Source organism: Lineus longissimus, chromosome 12 (assembly GCF_910592395.1).
Source record: "Lineus longissimus chromosome 12, tnLinLong1.2, whole genome shotgun sequence".
NCBI lineage: Eukaryota > Metazoa > Nemertea > Pilidiophora > Heteronemertea > Lineidae > Lineus > Lineus longissimus.
This window is the reverse complement of record NC_088319.1, coordinates 338,587-362,081: the sequence shown is the minus strand read 5'-3', so window position 1 is coordinate 362,081 and position 23,495 is coordinate 338,587. Positions and strand designations below refer to the sequence as shown.

Genomic DNA, 23,495 nt, shown 5'->3' with positions numbered 1-23,495 from the left:
TTACGAGATAAAAACAGCTGATTGTTTATCATGAAGAGTTAAAAAATAAACACGTGAACTGCAACAATAGATGACTCCAGTCTGCTTGTTGTAAGATTTTAGACAACTACCAATTTGAACCTCAGATAAGTGACCCCGCTGAAACCCTTTTTTACAACTGGTAATTTAGCAGGGGTTGGGCCAGAATATCATTTAATCCTGGCATGAAAATGATTACTTATAACTACTGTGGCATCCACAAGAAACCTCACCCATTAGATTCTCAACAGTATTTCATCTGATATTTCCAATCTGCCCGCAATGACTCAAAACGATAGATTTCCCGTGGAACCACCTTGGCTGTAATAGCAGTAGCTAATTAGCAGGTCAAGAAGATTGTAAGGATTCAGTTTAAAGTAGAAGCATGTTTTTTCCAGAATGTCCAGAGCATTTAAGCCAATATTCTCGAGTTACAGAACGAAAGATCTGAAGCAACTTGGCTGGGAAGTCAGAGAGAAAAGGTGAAGATGTGTTCAATAGCAGCAGTGAGCAGTTGAGAAGATGGGATGTTAGACTTGGTTCCCTCTTTGTTTAACCCAATCTCAAGAATCGGGCTGTGCCATCGAGTCCTTGCCATGAGGTCAAGCGGCGAGCACACTCGACAGTCAATAGACAACTCCTTGTTTTACATGTATTCAATCTCCTGCCTGGATACATTCTTTCACAAGTGCACCGAAGGAACCCTTTGGATCACTTGAAGGACAGCGACAATCATTGAAAATGGTTGCAGTTGTTGGTCGTGGGGCACCTATGAAGATAGATACACTGGAAGAGTAGGTTATGGGCGACTACTCTGCTAAGATGTTGATAAGTCTTGGAGCCTTCACAATGAGATGAACCTGCCATTGTGATAAAGCAACATAAAGTAACCTTGGGAAGCTATGAGTAGCTCTGAGATACTGCCGGGTAGCGGTAGCAGAGATACTGCCGGGTAGTGGTAGCAGAGATACTGCCGGGTAGTGGTAGCAGAGATACTGCCGGGTAGTGGTAGCAGAGATACTGCCGGGTAGTGGTAGCAGAGATACTGCCGGGTAGTGGTAGCAGAGATACTGCCGGGTAGTGGTAGCAGAGATACTGCCGGGTAGTGGTAGCAGAGATACTGCCGGGTAATGGTAGCAGAGATACTGCCGGGTAGTGGTAGCAGAGCTGTAGAGAATCCGCCTCAGGAGAGAGATAGATCGTGGGTTCAACTACCGGTTGAGACATGACTTGGTTCTCCTCACTATAAGTTTGTAGCAGGTCTTTGACATACTACAAGGAACAATCAAGAAGAGAATTCTGCCAACGAATGGTTGTGGGTTTGATTCCCAGCCTGGTCACACATGGTCACACTCGTCACTCTGTGCTAGTTGCGTTATCTTGACCCAGTTACAGTGCCCGCAGCCTTGCAATGGACTCTTCCTGTGGCCTCTTTTCCTAGCCTCAGGCCAATGAACCCAATTGGTGCCTAACCATAGTGGCACCAAAAAAAGGTCATTCCAGAGTTGAAGGAGAAGTACTCTTTGGAGACTATCTCTATGTTGAGAGACATCAGTGCTTTCCTAGACACACCGGTCACCCAGTTCAACCCAACAAGCCACACACCACCAAAGCACTCATAAATACTTCAACATAACCTTTAATTTCTGCTAATTCAACATGTTGTGTGGCGTTACCCAGGTAATTCCTGGTATTGTTGCCTATCTTACAAGATATCCTGCACCATTAATCAAAGAACTCTCATTATCCTGTAAAAATGTTGACCTTGTGGAAGGAATCTCCAGACTGATGCTCTCAGATAAGAATGCATCGTGCAGATTGCAATCTCCGTACTTGATATGTACTGTTTGATGTACATTCTAACATGAATTATCATCCATGCATGGAGAGTGTACTGCTGACAGCTGACAAGCCTCACAACACCTTGTGGAGGTAACCTCCTCCGCAAGTGCAGTTTTTGCTCCAGACAGTAGCTACATTTGTGTAGGCCTAATTGCAGAATTGGTTTTGAAAGCGTAATATAGCCTTGCCTACATAAACAATAGGCTTCCCTGGCTGTTGTCAGTTCCTCATCAAGCACTTGAAGGTTGCACAAACACATTTGGCAAGCCCGAACATATGTACGACATTTCGTTGCAATTTTCACGTAGAGTTTTACAGTGTTTCAGGTTGTATGTCTGGCATGCGAACCCGCAACCTCTCAGTGAGGAGGAGGTCAGCATTTAACCACTACCCCACCACGCTTCACTGAACGACAGGTATGCCACCATGCATCCGCCTTTAGAATAAGTTATGCTCCAATTCAATTTCTTCAGAAAAGTAGCACTTCCTTCTCACTCTCCGTGAGAGAAATACCTTCCCAGTAAACCATACTCAAGAAGAAGCATATTTACATAATTACATTAACCTTTTTCTTGTTACCTTATACCATCAATTAATTGACTGGAATAATCAATCTCGGCAGGTGGAAACAAAGAAAATGTTCAGATTATTTGGTTGGTGCTTTTTTAATGACAGACTTGTGGTCCGAACACTGGGCTTCCAAACCGGCCACAAACCAGGCGTGCGAATGTCAGTCAATACCATGTGGAAGGAGTGTCAGAGAGTAAGTGATGAGCAGGGTCTGCTTTCAGCCTTCCCTGCAGCTATCAGTCTGAGTTTGTTCTGAAGCTGAAGAGGAAATAACCTGGAGGACATTCTTGGAAAGACCAAGGTTGGCCTACTCTGCTCGAAAACAGCCTTGAAGTGTAGATGTGCAGATTGAGGTTGCAGACTGGTCTAATCCATCAGGTACCCAGAGTGACTCTGTCTACAACTGGTAACTAGGCTGATAGCAAGACATCCCAAGGAAAAGTGTCTGCTCAAAAAACAACAAGAAACACTTCCGCTTTAATCTTCAATTTCACCTTGTCAAGAATAGGCCCGACTGTTAACTCTAACATAAGCCAGAAAGGAAATTCTCATTTATGATAAAGTGGATATCTTCCAGGAAATCCAAGAAAAAACGATGAAAGAGGTAAAAAACAGGACTTAACGCAGCCATTTGTAGTTCTAGAGGAAGTGCATATGCATGATTTTTATTTGTCTGTCCTGTTTAATGAGGGCATGTTTTTACCAAACTCCATTTGCTTCCAACAATGAACAATATTTCTACACGAAAAAGAAAACAAAAAAAACATTGTTGGAATGTAGAAGAAGAAGTTGCGACTCAAAAATACTGCTCAACCTTGCATTCCATGGTGAAAAAAAGTACAAAGTTTGGTGTGAAATACCAGCAGCAGTTGGTAGTCCTATACCACTGTGAACGTGGCTGAGTCGGGAAGTTGCCAGTACGACACATCTGATCAGACACAAGAGCATGTGCCCCAGAACTGCCTCCTCTGGGACACTGAGAGTCTGGCCACGTGGCTGAACAGAGCATCATTGGAGACAAGCTCTGGGGATCAAGAGAGGAACAAGAGATGACAGCCAGGTTTATCAGAGACATAGGCCTTGTTCTTACAGTGCGATCCTCTTGCGATGCTCCAGTACTGCCTCCTCTGGGACACTGAGAGTCTGGCCATGTGGCTGAACAGTGCACCATTGGAGACAAGCTCTGGGGATCAAGAGAGGAACAAGAGATGACAGCCAGGTTTATCACAGACAAAGTATAACCATAAAGGTGACATAAAGAAGAAAGGTTTGATGTAAACTTAAAACAAACTTCTAGTGTTGGCCTATGTGTGTTTTGTTGGAATCGGAAAGAGTGCATAGACTACTATAGAGGAATCCAGGGTAGTTGAAAATAACCAGCCTAATCAAAAGACTGTGAAACAAAAAATATTATCTTAACCCCAAAAATGCCTGGAAACTCTCAGCTGACAAAAGGAAGCATGCCTTGAGGTATACACACATATTGACGCAGTAGGCTGTTGTTCATAACATCAACACTAAGATTTTTAATATCTATGTCCAAAATACGCCCAACTGCACAAAAAATGGTGTGTAAATCCTATATGTATGTATTTGATTCCCCCCCCCCCCCCCCCCCCGTGGAAGAGAAAGATAATAATCGATGTATGTTACCTTCGTGTGGCCTCGGTGGTAGAGGAGGCAACGCCGGGGCTTCCACACCAACTCCCTCACTAGACGGCACTTCAGGTTGACCATCACTAACAGGGGGCGGCACTCTCTTTCTTGGTGGGAGCGGTGGGGGGACATCCTCTGATGTTATCCGATGAGGTGATCTCGATGGTGAGGATTCTCGAACCAGCCGTGGACTAGACGACGGTGACTGGTGCGCTGCCACCTTTGGTTTTGCCACAGTGAGAAACTGGGGCCGTTTCGGCAAGACCGGCGGAGACCCTCCCACTCCGGTTACGACCGGTTCCACAAGCGGTTTATGTTTCAACATCGGCGTTTCATTGATAGCACAATTCGAATCCATCGCCAACATATTCTCCGTGCTCTTACAATCTATTTTTGGAATATCTAAATTAAATCCTAAAGCGCTATCTTGGCTTTGAGTGGAAACACTGCTTAACTTGCGACTAGGACTTTGAACATTGTCAGATTCCTCTTCTACAAAATTTGATATTTCAGGCGAATCCTCTTTCGCCCGATTCTCAATATTTGCATTAGAATCCAAAATAGCACTAGAGTCATTTTCCATTCCGATAAGACGACGGATTGGTTCATACCCACCATCCTCCTCTTCGACCTTGACCTCTGACCCGGTCAAGGTCACATCACCCAAGGTCACATCCTTCTCCTCACTGTCCAACTCCTCCCCGCCGTCTGCTTCTGGCGGTTTCATCCTCGAGTGATTATAATAACCGGAACGTGGTCGCGACCTTGAACGCGACCGCACCAAGGTCACAAGATGTTCTGGCTTTGGTGGAACCGATGGTTTCAACTTAGAATCTGTTTGATTGGCTGACACACAATTTGAATCCCCATCGTCAGGAGCTGAAACTCTCGCCGTTGCAGCATCATCACAAATTTTCTCTGTTTTCTTCTCCGCACCATTTACCTTCCCCGCGCTCAGCGGTGGAATTTTCCGCATTCGCGGCGGGATTTTTGGCGGAGGTGGTTCGGGTTCTTCAATTTCGAACTCGCGTGGTACCCGGTCCCAGACTTCATATGGTTTCTTCGTCAAGACATCAAGCCTCTCTATGAAGTATCCACGCGTGCTCTCGGCACCTGGCGAGAGGTTTTCCCGCGCTAGTGTGAATCGGAGGTAGACGTCGAGGCCGGGGAGCACCTCTGGAAAGAGAAGATCAGGAGGAACATGAAGATATTGTGGAATGAACGGCTCAGCTCATGTTGACAGTGTCGCCACCTATCTTAAGAACTGTCATTATATTTGCACAAAGGACACGAGAACACTATTAATGCACTGTTCTCATGATAGATGGCGACACTGCATATAAACTGCTCTTATCAGCAACTCATTGTTCCTCAAAATTGCACTTTTATCCTGTAATAAATGAATAATAACGTTGGTTCGACCAGGTTACATGTACTTAATCCAACATTTACAACAGGCTAACTACAGGAAGAGATGCCTCATGTTTATATATTTTATGGCCAATTTATAGTTAATAAGTAAATCAACTCATGAATGTGATTGAACTAGGATGCATGCTCTGATAACTCCATGATTGAGACATCGTAAGAATTCGAGAAACAGAATTTTCAAACGACAAATCACAAACATGCAGCTCTGTAAAACACTCCACTGGTCACAAGAGTATTGAGCCAAGACCCGAGACCTAAACTACCTAAGGGGTAATCCATAGTTATAGATATTTTCAAAGGTGCACACACTCTACGCTGGGGGGGGGGTGAGGGGGGTTGATAACAAACATATGTACGCTTTTGATTGATCAAACTTTTTGATAGTGATCTTTAAGGACGAGAGTGGCCCATGCCAGAAAGATTGTACTCTTTTGAAAATGTTGATTATTATGGATGACCCCTCACCACAATTATAGCATCATCATCCTATTCATAAACAAGTGATTAACATATTTTTTAATCACGAGTTGATTGCGCCCTACGCCATACCAGCACGATGACATCACTGAATCTGATAATACGCCCACGGGTCAAAAGATACCACGACTTTGACGACTTTATGATCAATATAGTTGACAATATTTAGAAACTTAACCCTTCGATACATGTTTGATACTGCACAGTTTTCCGTGTCTGACTGGTATTTATGAGAGCGGAAATGGTTCCTAATTTCACAGCGATATAATCACAAATGACGGCCTATAAAATTGACATCCATTTTCTATGGTTTTCATCGTGGGCAGCAACACAAACGTGATATTCTTTGAGTAGTTTTCTTGTCAACCACGTCCCAGGAATCTACATACAGGTACACAGACGGGCACACACATGATTTGTTACACACAGATTTATGGCAGCGCCTGGCGGTATGAAGGTAACGAAAAATTAAAGGGGCCAGTACACCAAAACCATTACACATCTTATTAACAGATTCATTGATATATGCACGAACCTCATTTTTATGTTGAATAGACATACTGTGCAGACACTGAAGGCCAACTTTAAAAGATTATTGGCATTGCAGTCTAGAACTTATAACCAGGACACTAAAGCTTTGAGAACACAACTTTATGGACCAGACAGTACTGTTTTATTGTGTCGGGTAAAAAATCTGAAAGGTATGTTAAAACTTCTACTGACCGTGTTGCTCAATTCAGTCCGTTCAAACAAACATTGTTATCAAAATGACGTGGGTGATAGCCGCAAAAAAATTAAACCATTTGATGTGATATGATATATGATGTACTGTGACATTGTATGAATCATCATAGTATATTTTAGATATCAGGCCGGCCTTGTTGACTCTAAGATAATACAGGAGTGAGATGACCTGAACTGCGCTCTCGAATCAAAACATGTCCCACTGTTTTGATGAACCATGTTTCAAGTTGTTTTGTGAGGTGTACTTTCTTTCTCAGTGTTTTGAAACAGAGCAACCAATGTGACAATTGTGAAGTATATAGCCAGTGGGAGGAAAATCTTGTCCAAAGTCCAGGTCAATTCATAAAGGTGGGATAACAAAGAATTGACTCCCACCACTGAATTGGCATTCATATGCTTAGAATGAGGTCTAATTGCTTTAGGATTTCATGTTTCTAGCCAAAATGATGGTGTCTATTGTCAAGCCTTTTAAAGGGAAAGGGTGTATCAATTGTTACAACAATGATCTTAATTGACATGTACCATTGTACTTTATAAGATTCCAGTAACTGATATTGTATGCTTGGTAGTTTATCTTGCAGAGGAAGTCAGAGGGTGGTTGCGTGATCAGGAAAGCCGGTCTGGCATTTCCTTCAGGAAAGAGTAACAGGGCACCAAGCATTCTCCAACCAGATGAAAGGATATTCTCTCTGCCAATACAGACGGCCATTACACCGTCCTGGATGTGTCACAGGGAAGTGACCATCTCAGAATCAACAGATCATTTAGCGATTGATCAGCTTACCACAGAACCTACAGAAACATGCATAAACCAGGACGTAAGAGAGTAATATGTGCAGAATCTTTTAAGTTGATGGTATCAATTGATTCTGTGATCGCTGAGAAAGAGTAACAATAAGATGAAAATCTTGACTCTTTTCACGTCCAGGCCTTCATAGGATCTCAGATGTTGCCCTCCCCGCTGATGAATTTGTGGTGCGGTAGGTGAGCTGGGAAACCACAAGTAGGGCGCCAATCAAAAGCCAGAATACCATATGGACGCAAGAGCAACTCTAAGGATGCGAGGTCACCGAGACGATATGATTTCTCCCATCACCAAAATATCAAACAACCAATCCGGCTTACGTTACATCATATCAACCTCCCCCCCCCCCCGGCCCTACATCATCCCTCAATCCCTTCTTAGCCCTACCTTTTCCAGCAGTTGTGTCCCAGTCAAAACAGTTTAGAGACAACCTTCTCAAACAGACCTACAGAATTCACTACCTCACTTCGAGTGAATATGCATTTATGCAAGAGCCAGACAAATGTTTTTTACAGCAAAGCGGAGAGGGCAAAAACATCGAGGACAATGTGTGTTTTCTGTTGGTCTTTGTTTCGGTCTACACACTCGAGATCCACAGCTGATCCAGGCCTAGTAATTATACCATGCTCAGTGCAGGTTAAATAAGCATTGTTATCAACGAATAACAAAGCTGATGTTTGAAGTATGATTCAGTATACATGTACAGTGTAAACCAACTTTCCTCTTGTTTTGAGACCACACTGCGAGGACTGGCAACTCTGTAATGTTTGCTATCATTTGACTATAGTGTCAAATCAAACTATTATTCATAATCAGATGAAGTTATTTCATACAAAACATATATTGAACTTTTCGAGCCAAGAAAGTATTCTAAAGCGAGAGGAGGCCAAGTTTAATAGAGAACAGACATCACCAAGAAGTGTTTGAACCTAAGGATGAACCTGAACCCAACACAGAAACACCTTACCTTCAATTTGAACCCTGCGTAATGCGGCCAGACAAGGTACCATCAGGTCATGAGCCCCGATCCAAGTCTTTCCCCCAAAGAGAATGACCCGAGTACAACACACTGGTATACGACACCTCAAATGTCCAGCACAACTTTTTGTGAAGTCTTACTCTATTTTACCCAATCCTTCACTAACATTTTAAGGTTGGCCAAGCATTGTTCAGGTGAAACATTTTTTTGGGCCATTTCGCCAATTAAACTATCAAACTACGGTAATTAGATGCCATGACACCCCTGTTAAGGTGAGCAGGCTGTTGCGCTTAATTACCCCTGTGGGCCGACATGATCTAAAGACCATGTAGGACAAGACATGGCGCCAAGACCCTGTCCTAAATAACACCGAAAACCAAACTTCAACATTCTGATGGTGCTGTTCCTTTGGACATAGACAGGATCCAATAACCACCTTGTGGAAACCGACAACCACTGTGATGATCTCCCAACTCACTGAGACATGGCTGACCATCTCTCCGAGGGAACCTAGCATCAGACTGAAAGAAGACAAGGCCCTGGGGCCTTGTACAGACCAAACATCAAACTTACAGGTTCCTCATTGTGGCGATGCAATGCCAGGACAGCCAAGGAGCGATGTATTCAGCTTTTCAAACTGATGCCGCATCTCTGCCTTCAGCGTTGGAATCAAAGAAGTTTTGCATAAGAAAGTATGAAAGCGACCCAACTTTACCCATTATTAACCCCAATCTAACATCCATCAGAGTCCTCACAAAGCGCTGAAGTCTACCTACCCAGTATTGCAGTATTCGGCAAGAAAGCCTTCACCTTCCTACATGTCCTCGATCTCCCCATCTTGACCATCGGAGAAACGTCCTGTCTCCTCGTCCAATCAGAAGAGCAGAATTTAGTTTGCCCGAGACTGTGATTGCCAGGGAACCAATCATGGTGGCTTAGTTTTGGAAGGCTTTCTCCCTTACTTATTTTGGGAAAATGGTGAATAATATCCGTCATGACTGCCTTGTTGACTTATCCTATTCTGTTTTGCTTTAATTTTGCCTGCCAATTGACGTATATTGACGTCATCTGTCCGTTGCGATTACTGCCAAATGACGTTTTTATACGACAAGGCTAAAAGTGTCCAACTTCACTTCTGCAGAAAGTGTGCAACCAACCCAAGAACTGTCCTGTCATCAAAAAATCGTGTCAACTGAAATGGTCATGCACATGGCAAGCTTATCACAAACAATCCACAACATCCTGAATCATAATCATTTCCAACGAGTCCAAGGAATGACTTGGACGAAGTTAAGATAAAATCCAAAAGATTTCAATTTGACGCAGAGCTTGAAACAGGTCCTGCGTGAAGCAAGCTCGGGAACACTCTACAACAACCTCAACAAACTTGATCTTAAAAACATCTGAAATTAGGAATCATCGTAGTTCATTGAACGGTCAACTGACCAACACAATCTCTGGATTCCCTAATGCAGTGTCAAATGACAAGCTGTGAAACATCGTCATAATCGATTAGATTCCTTATATTCTCTCAAGTAGAAAATGGAAGTTTCACGGCGAAAAAAATGAAATGTTTTTTGTAAAAGCCAAATTTTGTCGACCTGAATGTCGACAGATAGCAATCGGGAATAGTGTCGCCAACTGAACTTGAAAACACTTCACAGAACTGTAGTTTTTTGCATGAAATTGGCATAACTTTATTCAGATCATTGGTTCAATCTGATTCAAACTGTCAATTTACAGCCATGCATAAAATTTGTAGAATTTTGCAGTTCAGTCAGGACCAATGCTTTCTTGGAACTACCGTAGAATCTAAAAAAACAGTTTTCCTGGAACACAGCAAAAGAAAAACTGCGATTCCCAAATTTCCATATCGGTGTTTCTCAGCCTGACAGTGAAGGAGCAAACTCAAGCCCCTATTAGATCACTCACTAAATTAACTCAAATTAACTCCTTCATCATCTTTCTATTGTATTCTAATTGTGTTCTTAGACCTCAACACAAACCAATTATTTAGAAACACCTTACAAAGTGTTACGTGATGTTGCTTGGTTTAATTCAGTCGTGTTCTTTGTGGGAGGACCCATGAATAATAAAGCCATTACAAGCTTTGACTGCAGGCAATTTATGACCTTGACATTGCCACAGCCAACTATATCGGGAAGGAATTCACATGGTGCCGCTTATATTTTCTAAGATATTTCGTGCCCAATATCCAAGCCATGCCACAGGGACCCACAGTTTGAGAACCACGAGAATCGGGAGTACATTTGACAGGGGCTGCAATCATGAGCCGCACTTACACCACCTGAAAATGGACCACCAATCTTGGTTCGGGAACCAATGCGGCACCATCGAAAATCCACCAAGCGCTTACACCAGCGCTGCAGCTAGTTATAAAATCCGGCTACAGATGGCGCGCAAACAATAAGCAGAACGCGGAAAGCCTTGGCAGAAAGCGCCATTTCGAAAGCGCCGCCTGGAGCCGAACCATCTAACTAGCTAATTGCCGATCCATTTGCGCTTACACCACGACAAAGCCGAGCTTTTAACAAGCCGGGCGAATTTGGACCATCAAGCTTGGTGGGACAAATTCGCTCGGCAATTTGTATCGGCAATGGATTGCCGAACCAATTTGTCGCGGCAATGTGGTGGTGTAAGTGCAATTGGTCCACCAATATTTCGTGGTGTAAGCGCAGCTATGATCGCTGGTTGCAGTGATTAGAATAGCTCGTTTGCGGGGCACTTCAGTTCCAGGATAAGCCGAACGCACACATGATAACTGTGGGGACCCTACTCCTTGCCCACAACTTCACTAAATTTAACATTTCTCAGACCGAATACACCCAAAGCTACTATTCATTGTAGTAACATGGCAGAAACCATGGTGCATCTTCTACACTTCTTTGTACAGTTCTTCAGTCAAGTTTGGTTGAAACTCAAATACTATATGTCCACCCTAAGAAGAAAGGACAGGGCCTACTTTATCCAAGGAACTAAGCGTACATTCTTCGTCCAAGTCAAGCTGAGCCCCACAAACAATACCTCAAGTCAATTGTGTCCAAAATTATCTCCTGATTTCCTATTCTCACCCTCGGCCAAAAGTTACATAACGACTTTGTCATTTTTCTAAAGATTTCCACTGCCGTTGGGTGACTGTCTTTTGAAATCGGCAAAGAGTGCCTTTCATTTTGCAAACAAATCATTGTGAAGATGGCTATCAGGTTCTGCCAAAGAAAACTTGCCATTTTGTGTGGGAGATTTCTTGAGACTATATAGCCTTGTCCCCTTCACCGAGGGCCCCTTGTGCTAGATGCAGTATCTGGTGATTTGCTCATTTTTCGTTGACAGCAGACACCATTGAGAATTTGCTGCTGCGATAGTTTTAAACTGGTTAAGAGTTTACTTATTCAACACATTGGAATTCGCCAGTATGCCATGAAGTCGATTATATCCAAATTATACCATTATGTAATTGGAAACAATTTGTTTTATATGTATGATATACATTATATCAGGCCTACATGTTTGTCCTTGTTCAGGCCCTTGGTGTGTCAAAGCTCAGATGGCATGAATGGACAGCCATGGATACAATGAGGCTGAACAGAATAGAAGCGCCTCTCTCTAGAATCCAGCAGTAGTCACCACATTTTTGCCCCAGAATCTCTTTTTGTGGCTGCAACACCCAGTGCCAGTGTGGGCAAGATATCCCACCACACAAATTCAACAACACAACCATGTAATCAGTACAGTAACTTTATTGCAATTGGTCATACTTGGTGGGACAACATAAAGTAACATATAAACATGAAGAACACAAAGAGTAACAAGGCCAATCAAGTCCAACACTGATTGATTACACTCTGCTAATCCCTGGTTAACTCTCCCCAACAATGGCAATCAAAAACACTGGGGTGGACCAGTTACCCCCTTTAGTCTTCACCCTGAGTATGAGATGGTCCCCGCAAAAACACAGAATCCCGATTCGAAACTGTTTCATCTGCATGATATGGCACATAAACCTGCTAAGTGTTTTATCAGCGATTGCCTGGTTATTCTCCCACGGTTCCAGACAGCTCTTTGAGTTGATGATGTCTGCAGGAATTACTGATAAACGTTGCCAACCGCATCACTGGGAATGCAGTAGCACAGTGGATGAGAGGCGGCCTCATGATCAAAAGGTTGTGGGTTCGAATCCTGGCCGAGACACAGCTACTGAGATGAGGTCAAATGAGAGCCTTCTGTTCTGGTTGCTCCTTGAAATTCTTGATTGATTTCTGTGCAGACCAGGGTCATAATATGGTATCACAAGAGCAAAAGAGTGTTGCGTGACAATCAGGATATGAACTGTCTAACATAGCCAATGATGTCATGTGGCACTCAATTGGTCACGTGATCGCAACTTCATTGGTCCCGAACATGCAACTTTCCACTCTGAGACTGCTGTCGGCAAGTCCTTTGAGTGAGGTAACTTTCATGAATGGCTCATTGCTGACTGTCCAGAGCAAAATTATCCATATGATCTTGAATGCAACCTGTTTTACTGAAGGCAAAGACAACCTTCAGACAACACTCTCTGTCTTTCTGTACCGCTTATCTTAACGTTACCTCCAGGGAGCATATCAGGGCTCCAAAAATACCCTCTGCCCGTCAGATTGAAATTGCCTGTCAAACACCCTGCTCTTTGATCCCCTCTCTCCAAGATGCCTCGTTAATGAGTGCCAGTATTTTAAGATATTTCCTGGGAATCCAATCAGAGGTTTCTTTGACCTCCAGCGGATGTGATCACCCATTCACACCCCCAACCTCCCAACAAAACAGAGCACGCAATTGCTTTGGTGATGTCGGGGCCCCTGATCTCTGTGTGTGGTATTGGACTTGTGAAACCCCTTCTCAGCACTCGTCAGAAACTAGACCCTTCGTTGGTCAAGGCTGCCACTCCGAGAGTACCTTCCTTTAAAGTGTCTGACCCTTGACTGTCCTGGGTGGTGTGATATTCGATTGGACAGTTTTGGCAAATTTGCCAATCCAAAAGGCAAGAAGATATTGAGACAGTTCAGATTATCATCTTTGGTGGTCCAATAAATTTATATGATTGTGAATTAAAAAGAATCATCATTCCATAAAATAGCTGTTACAAAGTTTTATTATTCCCTTGTGGCATTGGGGTTAAGGGTCAAGAGGCTTGTTACTATGCCTGACTGAAGACCATACACTGGCCAAGATCAACCCTAACGATATGGGAGGAGACATAATCCCTTTGTATTCCTGCTAGCCCAGGCTGAGGGGGTTTCACTTCAGTCAGTTGAGTGGTGCCCATGTAATCTGAACGTCCAGGCTTCAAACTCTGGCTGGACCTTGGTGATCTTTCCTCGGTCACACCTTGAAGCTGAATTAAAGTGAAACTATAGTGACTCCATTTTGCCAATCTGAGACACAACAGAACTCATCCAAAATCCACAAAATGGTTAAAGTATTACTCTGAGGATGTTGGCACGCATGGCCTCTGAACAATATCTAGTCAGACTTTTTGTGTTCCGAAGATTGGCAAAATAGAGTCACTACCAAGACTCCTACTTCTTCGAATCCAGAACCCAGCCCGGATTTGCCTCAAATCCCGGTACATTTGACTCAATGTCATCTCATACAAGTACCATCTTGTTTTACAACCCCATTAGTCTCGACAAACACAATCACACAATTTCATGACTAACTCCGTCAAACTTTCAAAACACGGTACAAGGCCCTTGATCCTTCTCGCATTTTATTTGATCCACTTATCACATTCATTAGAACGGAAATGTTACTTCCACCGTTTGTTCTGGACAATGTGGGTATATTGACTATCAAAATATCGTCACGGTTTACAGTTGTCTGAGGCCCTCAAGGCTTTTGGTGTGATTAATAATACATTGTTAGCAGATTGGTTTAAATAGGTATCAATACAAAAGGTTCCTGACCGCAGTGGGTATCTCCGCCTCAACTTGTCTGTGGCTGGTGACCGACAGCTTACTCATACTCTCCCATTGTGGAGGTGCCGGCTACTTGCGAGTCACTCCTGGGGTCAATGGGTGCATTTGCTGGTCAATCAGATTGGATAGGTGGGAAGGACCAAGGTACATTTAGTATTTGGTGATTTGTAGCAGCATAGAAGGTGATGTGCTGATAAACGTTGCACACTCACTTGCTGTGCAAAGGCTCAAACTCTGCAGGGTCAGTCATGCAGCACTGTGCAATATAGGCCTACTACTGGTAGTGGTACATCTGTGCAAACCCATCCTTCAGGGCAGGGGAGGAGCATGTGACTAACCCTGGTACAGAAAGGTGATGGGACAGACACAGAAAGATGACATCTAGTATTAGCATCAAATCTAGGTGACCTACAAAACATGGTCAGACCATATTGTAATTATTGAATTAGTCCTGACAATTCCCTGCACACCAGGGTCCCTTGATTTAAATTAAGAAAAGAGGCCTAGGAAATCACTTTTGTTCTGTTACACAATACTATATTGAAATCACACTAAATGAATGACTGGCAATAGAGTCATAATGGCCGGGAATGGTGTCATTATGGCTGCCATTGTACGAGCAGGCCTGGAGAATTGGGTCAGACGATCGGAAATGATTGGTGTTAATTCAATTTCCGTGTCTCAAGATGCACTTCTCGACAGGATATTTCAGTCAATGGACGAGGTGTAATTGTTCTAATGAATTTGTTGCTGAAAAAAGTGGAGGGGACCAAATCATGGGTTTCATCGCTAGCTGGCTCACTCAAGACTGGCACCTACGGCAACAATTTGCGATGCCGAGAGCTTTTTGAGACACCCTGTATGGGCAACTCCTTGCATAAATCTCATGGCACAGACACAGGCCCAATGCCAACCTTTATTCATTTCTATTAGAGCCGCAATGATGCTAATTAGACCAAGTATAGACCATAATTAAGCTAATTAGCATAGCTTGAGACATGTCGCTTGCAGTAGATAACTTTCCTTTGTTTTTCCTCACTCGTCCTCAGCTGACCATGTCTGCGTCAAAAATAGATGCCTGGCAAGTGTGGGGTAATAACAAACCGCATGACAGGGGCTCAGTGTCAACACTTAACTTGCTTCAATTATGTTAATTACAGCATCTCCAATTAAGGTAATTAACCAACCTGGAGACATGTCACTTGCAGTAGTTCATGCTCCTTTGTTTTCCTTTGTCCTCTGCTGAAATGTCTCCGTGGTGTGGATTAATTCACTTTTTCATTGATCATATCTTTCTTATAGAAATCTTAAACTGTTGACAATGGTTCCGTGTATCTATGTGCAGTGATGGGCTTTTGTTAATAAATACGATAAACTTTTAAAATTGTACAAGAAACCCCTGATTCCTCAACATGAAGGGAGGTCAACTTGAAACTAATGGAGGGCAACCTGACACTAAGAGAGGGCAACTTGAAACTAATGGAGGGCAACCTGACACTAAGAGAGGGCAACTCGAAACTAAGGGAGGGCAACTTGCAACTATGGGAGGGCAACCTGAAACTATTGGGGGAGGGCAACTTGAAACTAAGAGAGGGCAATTTGAAACTAAAGCTGTCATGTTTTAATAAGCCGAGAAGGCGCCATGATGTCACACTGTTATGACTGATTGTCTCGTGTGCCCCTACTTCAATCATGAAAATAAACCAATATCATATGTAGATAATACAAATGTGACAAGCACCAATATTCTTACCCATGCCATCACTGCATGAACCTGTCAGAAGAACTCTTGTTTGTATGTCTGATGATTTGACAATTGTCAGTGTTGACACTATCTATCGACCACCTTTTTTTGGTGATATCATTTTGATATCGTCCTGATATCATCTGGTTGATCAGTTGAAAGTTTGATTCTCGGCCAATAGCAGGAGCAATAGGGCAACACACACTACACACCAATATGGCACACCACTCCTTGAGAAAGTCTGACAAAGTCGAAACTGGTTGGAGTAAGGAATAAAATGTGTACAGTTCAAGATAAGAGTGTTTCCAACTTACAATACAGACAGGTATGAAGCTTTCCAATTGGAACAGGCCTACTCTACCCAGTAATCATCTGTTAAAGAGGTCTCCGTGATAGGTCAACAATTGTGCCAAGAATATCACCAGACGAGACAAGCAAAAGACCAAATATTGATATCGACCAATCGGATTACACCCAGTCTGCTATCATTGTTGTTGTTGTTGTTGTTGTTGTTGTTGTTGTTGTTGTTGTCGTTGTTGTTGTTGTTGAGTGCCCGATTGGATTCCCACTAATGCCACCTTCGCTTCATGTCGGCTGAAAAACCCTAAAAAGGTTTTCAAAAAGCTAAAAACCTCGTACCTCATCTTTAGAACACGTTTCCATTGCGAAGGCCAATGCCCTTTCATAAAGAGGTCAAACGCATATTCAAGTCTGATTCTACCTCAATTAGATGAACAACACTAACTGGCAATTACCGAGACCACTTTTCATGACGATTTATTCTGGCACTGTGCAAGGCCACATTCTAGTGTTCTAAAGAGAGTTAATGAGACAAACAGTTTGATTAAACTGCAGCTATTTTGGATCTGAGATGTCGGCCACATTAGCGCTGCATAGAAAAAGACCCAAAGAGCACACCAAATCTTCCTCAGGTAAAAGCAAACGTATTGGTACACATGTGGACAAGTCCAGCTTCAAAGTGAACCATCTCTCAAGCTGGTCTAGTCTGGTTTAGTCCAGACCCGATCATGGCATCATATCCTGTGGAACCCACCTCACGACATTCTACAGCCAGACATTCCAACGGAAGTTTCGGTTGATTGTTTTAGCAGTAAGACAAGTTCCCGCCTCCCACCTCAGAATCAAACGAACGCAAAAAAGTCTTTAAAAAAACGGTGTTCAGGACTATCGACCTGATTTGCAGAGGCCGGTACCACCCTATCATCAGATGTCAATAATACATTGTGACAATTCTTTGCACTTGATGACATCAATTAGACACCAGGTTAATTAGTACAACTCATAGAAACGACCTCTAAAATCATTAATGACTAGAATTGATTGAAAGTTGCTAATAACTGTAATTCTCAGAAATATAGCTTTTAACTCTTTTGCTGCCAAACACCTATGTGTATCCAAATTATCCACCCCAGCTCTACCACAGAACCGAGTGTCTAAGTATCCCTATCGAGATCCTTGAGGGACATCAAGCACCCTTAAGTCTGTGTAACTGTCAGGGAGTCAATCCATGTCCTGTTCGTGTTATGCCTCACACCCTGTCATTCAATGAACCCTTTTCATCAAAACATCACCAAATACCCACTCCATGAACCTTTAGACCAACTGTTGGTGTCCAAGTCCTTGCACATGTTGTGATCAAAACACCATGAGGCAAAAAGCTCCCTCAAGTCAATATACCATTGCCCTTCCCCAAAATATCCACCCTATTTACCCACCCCATCTCCTATGTTGATTCCAGAGGGTATCTATCCTTGGAGTCTAGACCCGAGGCGACATCAACAGCCCTCACATCTGTGTAACTGTCAGGGGTCAATACCCTTCCTCTGACACCTCTCAACCCTTCAATGTGACCACTTTATCAAAACACCCCCAAAATACCCTCCACGTCTCATGAAGTAGGTGTAGGCCCTTCCCCTGCGACACTCAACATGTTCAAGGGTTGCACTCAGAGTTTGAGGGGCCATTTATGGGTTCAGAGCCCAGTTGTTCAGACCCTTAATTTACGACTTCGATAAATCACAATCTCAAGATATTGCTGGCAACGGAGCCTTTCACCGGCCACGCTACACTCGGCAGGGGAGTGAGAGTATCATTGAGACCTGTAGCAGTTACCATAACCAGCTTACACCCTAAACCCTTCACAACTCATCACGACCCCCATCAATAAGAAAGACAAGATACAATTCATAAGACGGCAATTGTCTGTGAAATCCCGGGTCAACCAGGGGTAAACTACCAGACTCCACAAGCTTATCAAACTCAGCAGACATTAATAATTGTAACGCATATGAACGCCATCGGCACTGTGGTCTTGAATAACCCCTCGGAGAGAGACTACACTGTGACATGTATCACCGAGGGGTTGATAGGCGCCACCCAGAAATAACATCAGGACATGTGGGGGCGATGCGATCTTCATATTACTCAACCTAAAGATAATACCAAGTATAAGTGTACAGAACATCGGCCATTGTTGTGTTGAAGGTAAAACGTGGATCTGTAAACACTGCGGCCGGCCCCTCGGTCATGATGGTGACAGAATTTACACACTTGACAATGGCGGTGAAAGATCTGATGATATTTGAAGGGGTTGGGATATCTTGATCTGTGTGATAGGGCAGGCAGCTCATGGCGACTCGTCACTGGGACAATCATTGGTGGTGTGGTAGTGATTGTGAACGCCAGGCCTCCCAATTACATCATCTGGGACACACCCTGTTTTTCTTCATCAGGGCATTTCTCATGTTCACATCAAATATCGTCATCGATTTTTTATGTGAATGCTGTTTTCCTTTACTTTGGGTACATTTAAGTGTGATTTTATCCCACACCAAATAGAGCCACTGGTCTTTCACAGCATAAATCATTCAAATTTTTTTATGAAACCATTCTGCTTCCTTTGGTATACATTTCAGGGTGGCACAGCGACCCCCCCCAAGTGTCACAGCCAGCATGTTATACGGTACGTCCCGTCAATCATCATGGTCATGATCATTACACTTTTAGTGCCTTTGCAGGAATTTAATAGCTCATAATATGGAAAATAAACGTCATGCTACATTCCAGCATGTTTTCAATTCCTGACACTATGTGCACATATTTTCGACAGTGATTTTCAGGCTTGAGTAAGCCTTAATAGGCCTATTATCTGATATAGCTGTCTGTTGGCGTAAGGCCTGGAAGGCGGCATATGCTAGGTAGGCCTAGTTGGTGGCTAAACCCCCACAACATTGGCCTACACTTTCACTATAGTTAGCCCATAGCCTATTATGAATTTAGCGACATGCAGCTTTTTTACAGGATTATATTGGAACACGTAGTACGTATTGACTTTTCGAAATATTGGACATAATTATGTCACAAATTAAAAGGCCCACTGATTCTTTTTTAAATGTTGTTATTGTCATACATTTGTGAGGTTTCTGGAGGCGAAATATTTAATATAAAACAACTTGATTAAATAAATAAGGTTTTCGATGATGACGTCTTTTCAAATACTGCCACGTTTGATCACAGATTATCCAAGCGTAATTACACAGTTGTGCAACTTGCAAACTTTAAAACTATTCAACTGTTTTTGGAAACGGGTGTCGGTGTCAGATTTAGCCAACAGCTGAAATTACAAACCATTCCACTTTTTTTTTGGGGGGGGGGGGGCATAAAAAGCAGATTTTGGCGTCTGCAGAAGACCAAGGCAACCGAATAACATCTAAGAATGTCTCCCAATGAAGGGGTTTTGAAGTCCATTATCGATGTTCATCACTGACAGAGCATCATGAAAATGAAATGCTCTAAGAAATTTGAAGGTCTCAGTACCATTATTTGAACAAATTCATTTTCAATTTGAGATTTGCTTTCGGAATTTCGTACAAACTTGTCAACCATGTCTTTCAGCAACACACAGGTCAACCCAAGGTTCGACAACCCTAGGTCAATATCAGCAGTCTTTGATTACCAAATGGGACATTGATACCACTGTGAAAGTAGCCTCAAATAAACTCTTGTTTAGTGAGTGAGAAGTGTCCATAGAGGGTGTGTCGCAAAGACTGAAACTTTCAGAAGCCCTCTAAGGCGAGTTTTGTGGATGGCTGGCTTGAACATGTCCCGTTATGAAAGTTTTATGCTGCAAAATAGTATCAAATATGAAATGAATTTATCAGCTAACAAGTCTGTCCAGTCTGGCTTAGCCATCACACTAACCATGTTATCTGAGTGACAATCACAAGTTCACAAGAATAGCACATTGTTTGTAACAGTTTGTGTGGATCGAGAGAGAGGGGGCTCCCCATTCATTCCATTTCTGGTGAGCGGAAACCAACAGATTAGCCAAACATACCATCAAACACATATTTTTGTGTTTTTTTTGTCAATATCCGGCAGTCCACGACTTATTTTGACTGGACAAGCAGGATACCAGACTTTACACACACTCACAGCCCCATCAAGTGGTCGAGCCATTGAATTCCTGAAACCTAATCACCAATTCAAATCCTTTCGGACAATGGGATTTGGTGCGAATTAGAGGTTGGGAACAAGTGGCTTTCTGGGAATAGATTCACTGGGTCTGAATCATGAAGAGCAGGGCTTTTCACCTCTGTATTGCCATGATACAGTGGTGACATTCAGACATCCAAACTCGACCACATTATAAGGGTGTTGGCGTTATGGTGTCATGAAGATTATCAGTTCAGCCTTTACAGAATACAGACTGGAAGACTTGCCACATTCAAACCTTGGACAGCACCGGTCGATGCATCCTCACACAGTAGGCCTTTGTATCATTCCTGAGCATATAAGAAATGATGAAAAGGTTGTTATGGGAGGCTGTGCTGTATATGGAGCGTTAGAGGTGGGGCCCTCAAGACCTAAGACCAAAAAGCTCACTAAAATGTGTAGGCAAATGACTAGGAATGCCTCAAGGCATTTCAGTTGGGGTGAAACAACCGCCACGAATAAAGATCTCCAGGATGCATAGGAAAATGTACACTTTGCGTACACTGATTCGGAGATGTGATATATCTGAGACTGCATATGCAAAGGGTTAATCACCTATACAGAACTTCAAAACAGTTTCTTTTTCACTTGCCCTGGTTTCCACATCATAACAAGTGACTTCTTTGTCACAGTATCTCTCGTTCTGATCATCATTGACCCACTTACGCAGAGATTAGGCTTATTTGAACGATGCCATATCATAATTTCATACACGTACAATGTACCACAAACTGGGCATCAAGATGTTGTGGGCCTACTTGACAGTCACAGACCAACAACACTGTCAAGTCATCAACTGTGATCAGAACCGGCACTGTGACCAGCTTCTGTCGTCATCGTCGCACCCCTTCTGTATGTGGCAAGGGGGATCCTGGCCAAAGCCCCTCCACACCTCCACACATTGACAAAAACACACTTTCACTCGGGACCAATCAACTTTTAGCATAGGATTGATCCAGTGTTGTGTGAAGTCAGACACAACTTATCTGACATCATAAGACAACTGTAACATACCGTAAGTTTACATGACGTTTTGGTGCATTTTAACCCCTCAACAAAAAATGGCAAGTCTTCATTTCCCTTTCATTTGGGGTTTGTAATCAGGACGAAGCCCATGTCTGACCACACTCATGACTCTGTCTAACGAAGACGAATGGTGGATAATGTCCTTGAGTTGTCTTACTTACAGAGTCATTTCACCTTGGCCCATTTCCTACTGACCTGACAGGTCAAAAGATTACCCGCAATTAACCAAACAACCACACAATTAACCATTAATTAACGGGGAAAAAGTTCGATTAATGTATTGTTAATGACAAAATGATGACAGCGATGACAACTTTGGGCGACACTGAGTGCAGACGATTTCAAATTATGAAAACAATGCGAGACCTTTTGAATATTAAAAGGTAAGAAGAGCAGGGGTGACTGGCTTGCCATGTTGTGACCTCATCACTTTGTAACACAGTCACACTGCATGTTGGTATGGCATGTAGTGTGATCTCTAAATGCTGAACCAGGAGAGCATCAAAAGTCAATCCAAGTGTTTCATTTTAGACCATGATCTAAATAACTCAAGAAAAAACTGAAACAGTGACAACTGATTGACAACTTGAATCAGATAATTCCACCATAAATTCAACCATAATTCCTAAAGTTTTTTAGTTCGCTTCCATGACTTTCACTGACTGGCAAACCAGGTTCCAATTTTGCCCAGATCATCAAGTGGAAATGTTATGAGCAGCAATAAAAGGAGTGGTGAAGGAGACATTGGTGAGTCCAGGCTACAAGTCCCTACCCAGATTGTCTCAAGTTGATGTCTCCATAACTTTCTTGAAATGATTTCATCATGTGTTTCCACTCCAACAACATGTTTTGGACAGAGCTCTTAAAAGATACCGTCTCGCTTAACCAAAAACTGTTCTCCATTCTGCGTTCATCTGCCGCAGTAAGTGATATAAATGTTGACACGTTAGACCACGAAAGGTCGATGAAAAACCTTGAGATTTTATATGATTAGCAAGTAACTTCTGATCGAATTATGATACGATTGATATAATCGTCAACAGAAGTAATGATACGGAAGCAAGTACTAAGTGCGTTTATTGGCAGGCGTCGGTTTGTAGTTCTCGATAGAAATGTCCGAGTTGTTCTGTCAACTAATTCATTTTTTGTTGAGCACTTAGATCTGCTGGCATGTCACCTTTTTATATCTCACATGAAGCAAAACGTGCAGTCTGTCTGGCTGTGACGCAAGTTTATAACTTTATAACAGTAAGTCTACACCTAATTACTTTCTGTAATCTATCATACGTATTAAACGCTTACATGTTCTTGTGAAAAAACAATCTGTATGTTTGAGCCAATATTTTGTGCTCACGTTATAGTTGATTAAGGGGGGTAGATGCCTGCCCTTTGTGGCTGCAAGATATTACGAGATGGTCCCTTCTACAGCAGCCAACAAAACTGATGAGGACAGTCTCAAGGAAATGAGGTCACATAGACTGTCCTTAAGAGTTTGTCCCCAAAATGCAAACTATTTAGGACAATCTTAAAACTAAGTAAACACTGTGTCATGACAGACAACTTGAAACAGAAGAAATTGCTTTGAGACTTAGAAGGTCATGGTCAGAAATCAGCCAGTTTGAATTTCAACACTCCAGGCATGTCCGAGTTGATTCCGGCCTATAGTTTGTGTCTAAAATGGTAACATGATGACACTCTGAAGCACTTGAGAGATTT

The 23,495-nt window shown here is 42.7% G+C and overlaps 1 protein-coding gene across 4 annotated transcripts in view; it reads right to left on the bottom strand.

Annotated features, from left to right (window-relative positions):
* The window catches only part of LOC135496655 (uncharacterized), a 39,245-nt gene that overhangs the window by 13,270 nt on the left and 2,480 nt on the right, over window positions 1-23,495 (bottom strand). For all 4 annotated transcript variants that reach the window (XM_064786089.1, XM_064786090.1, XM_064786092.1 and 1 more), the window contains exon 2: window positions 4,084-5,262. In XM_064786089.1, the coding sequence (XP_064642159.1) occupies window positions 4,084-5,262 (1,179 nt within the window). The remainder of the gene's footprint in view (window positions 1-4,083; window positions 5,263-23,495) is intronic.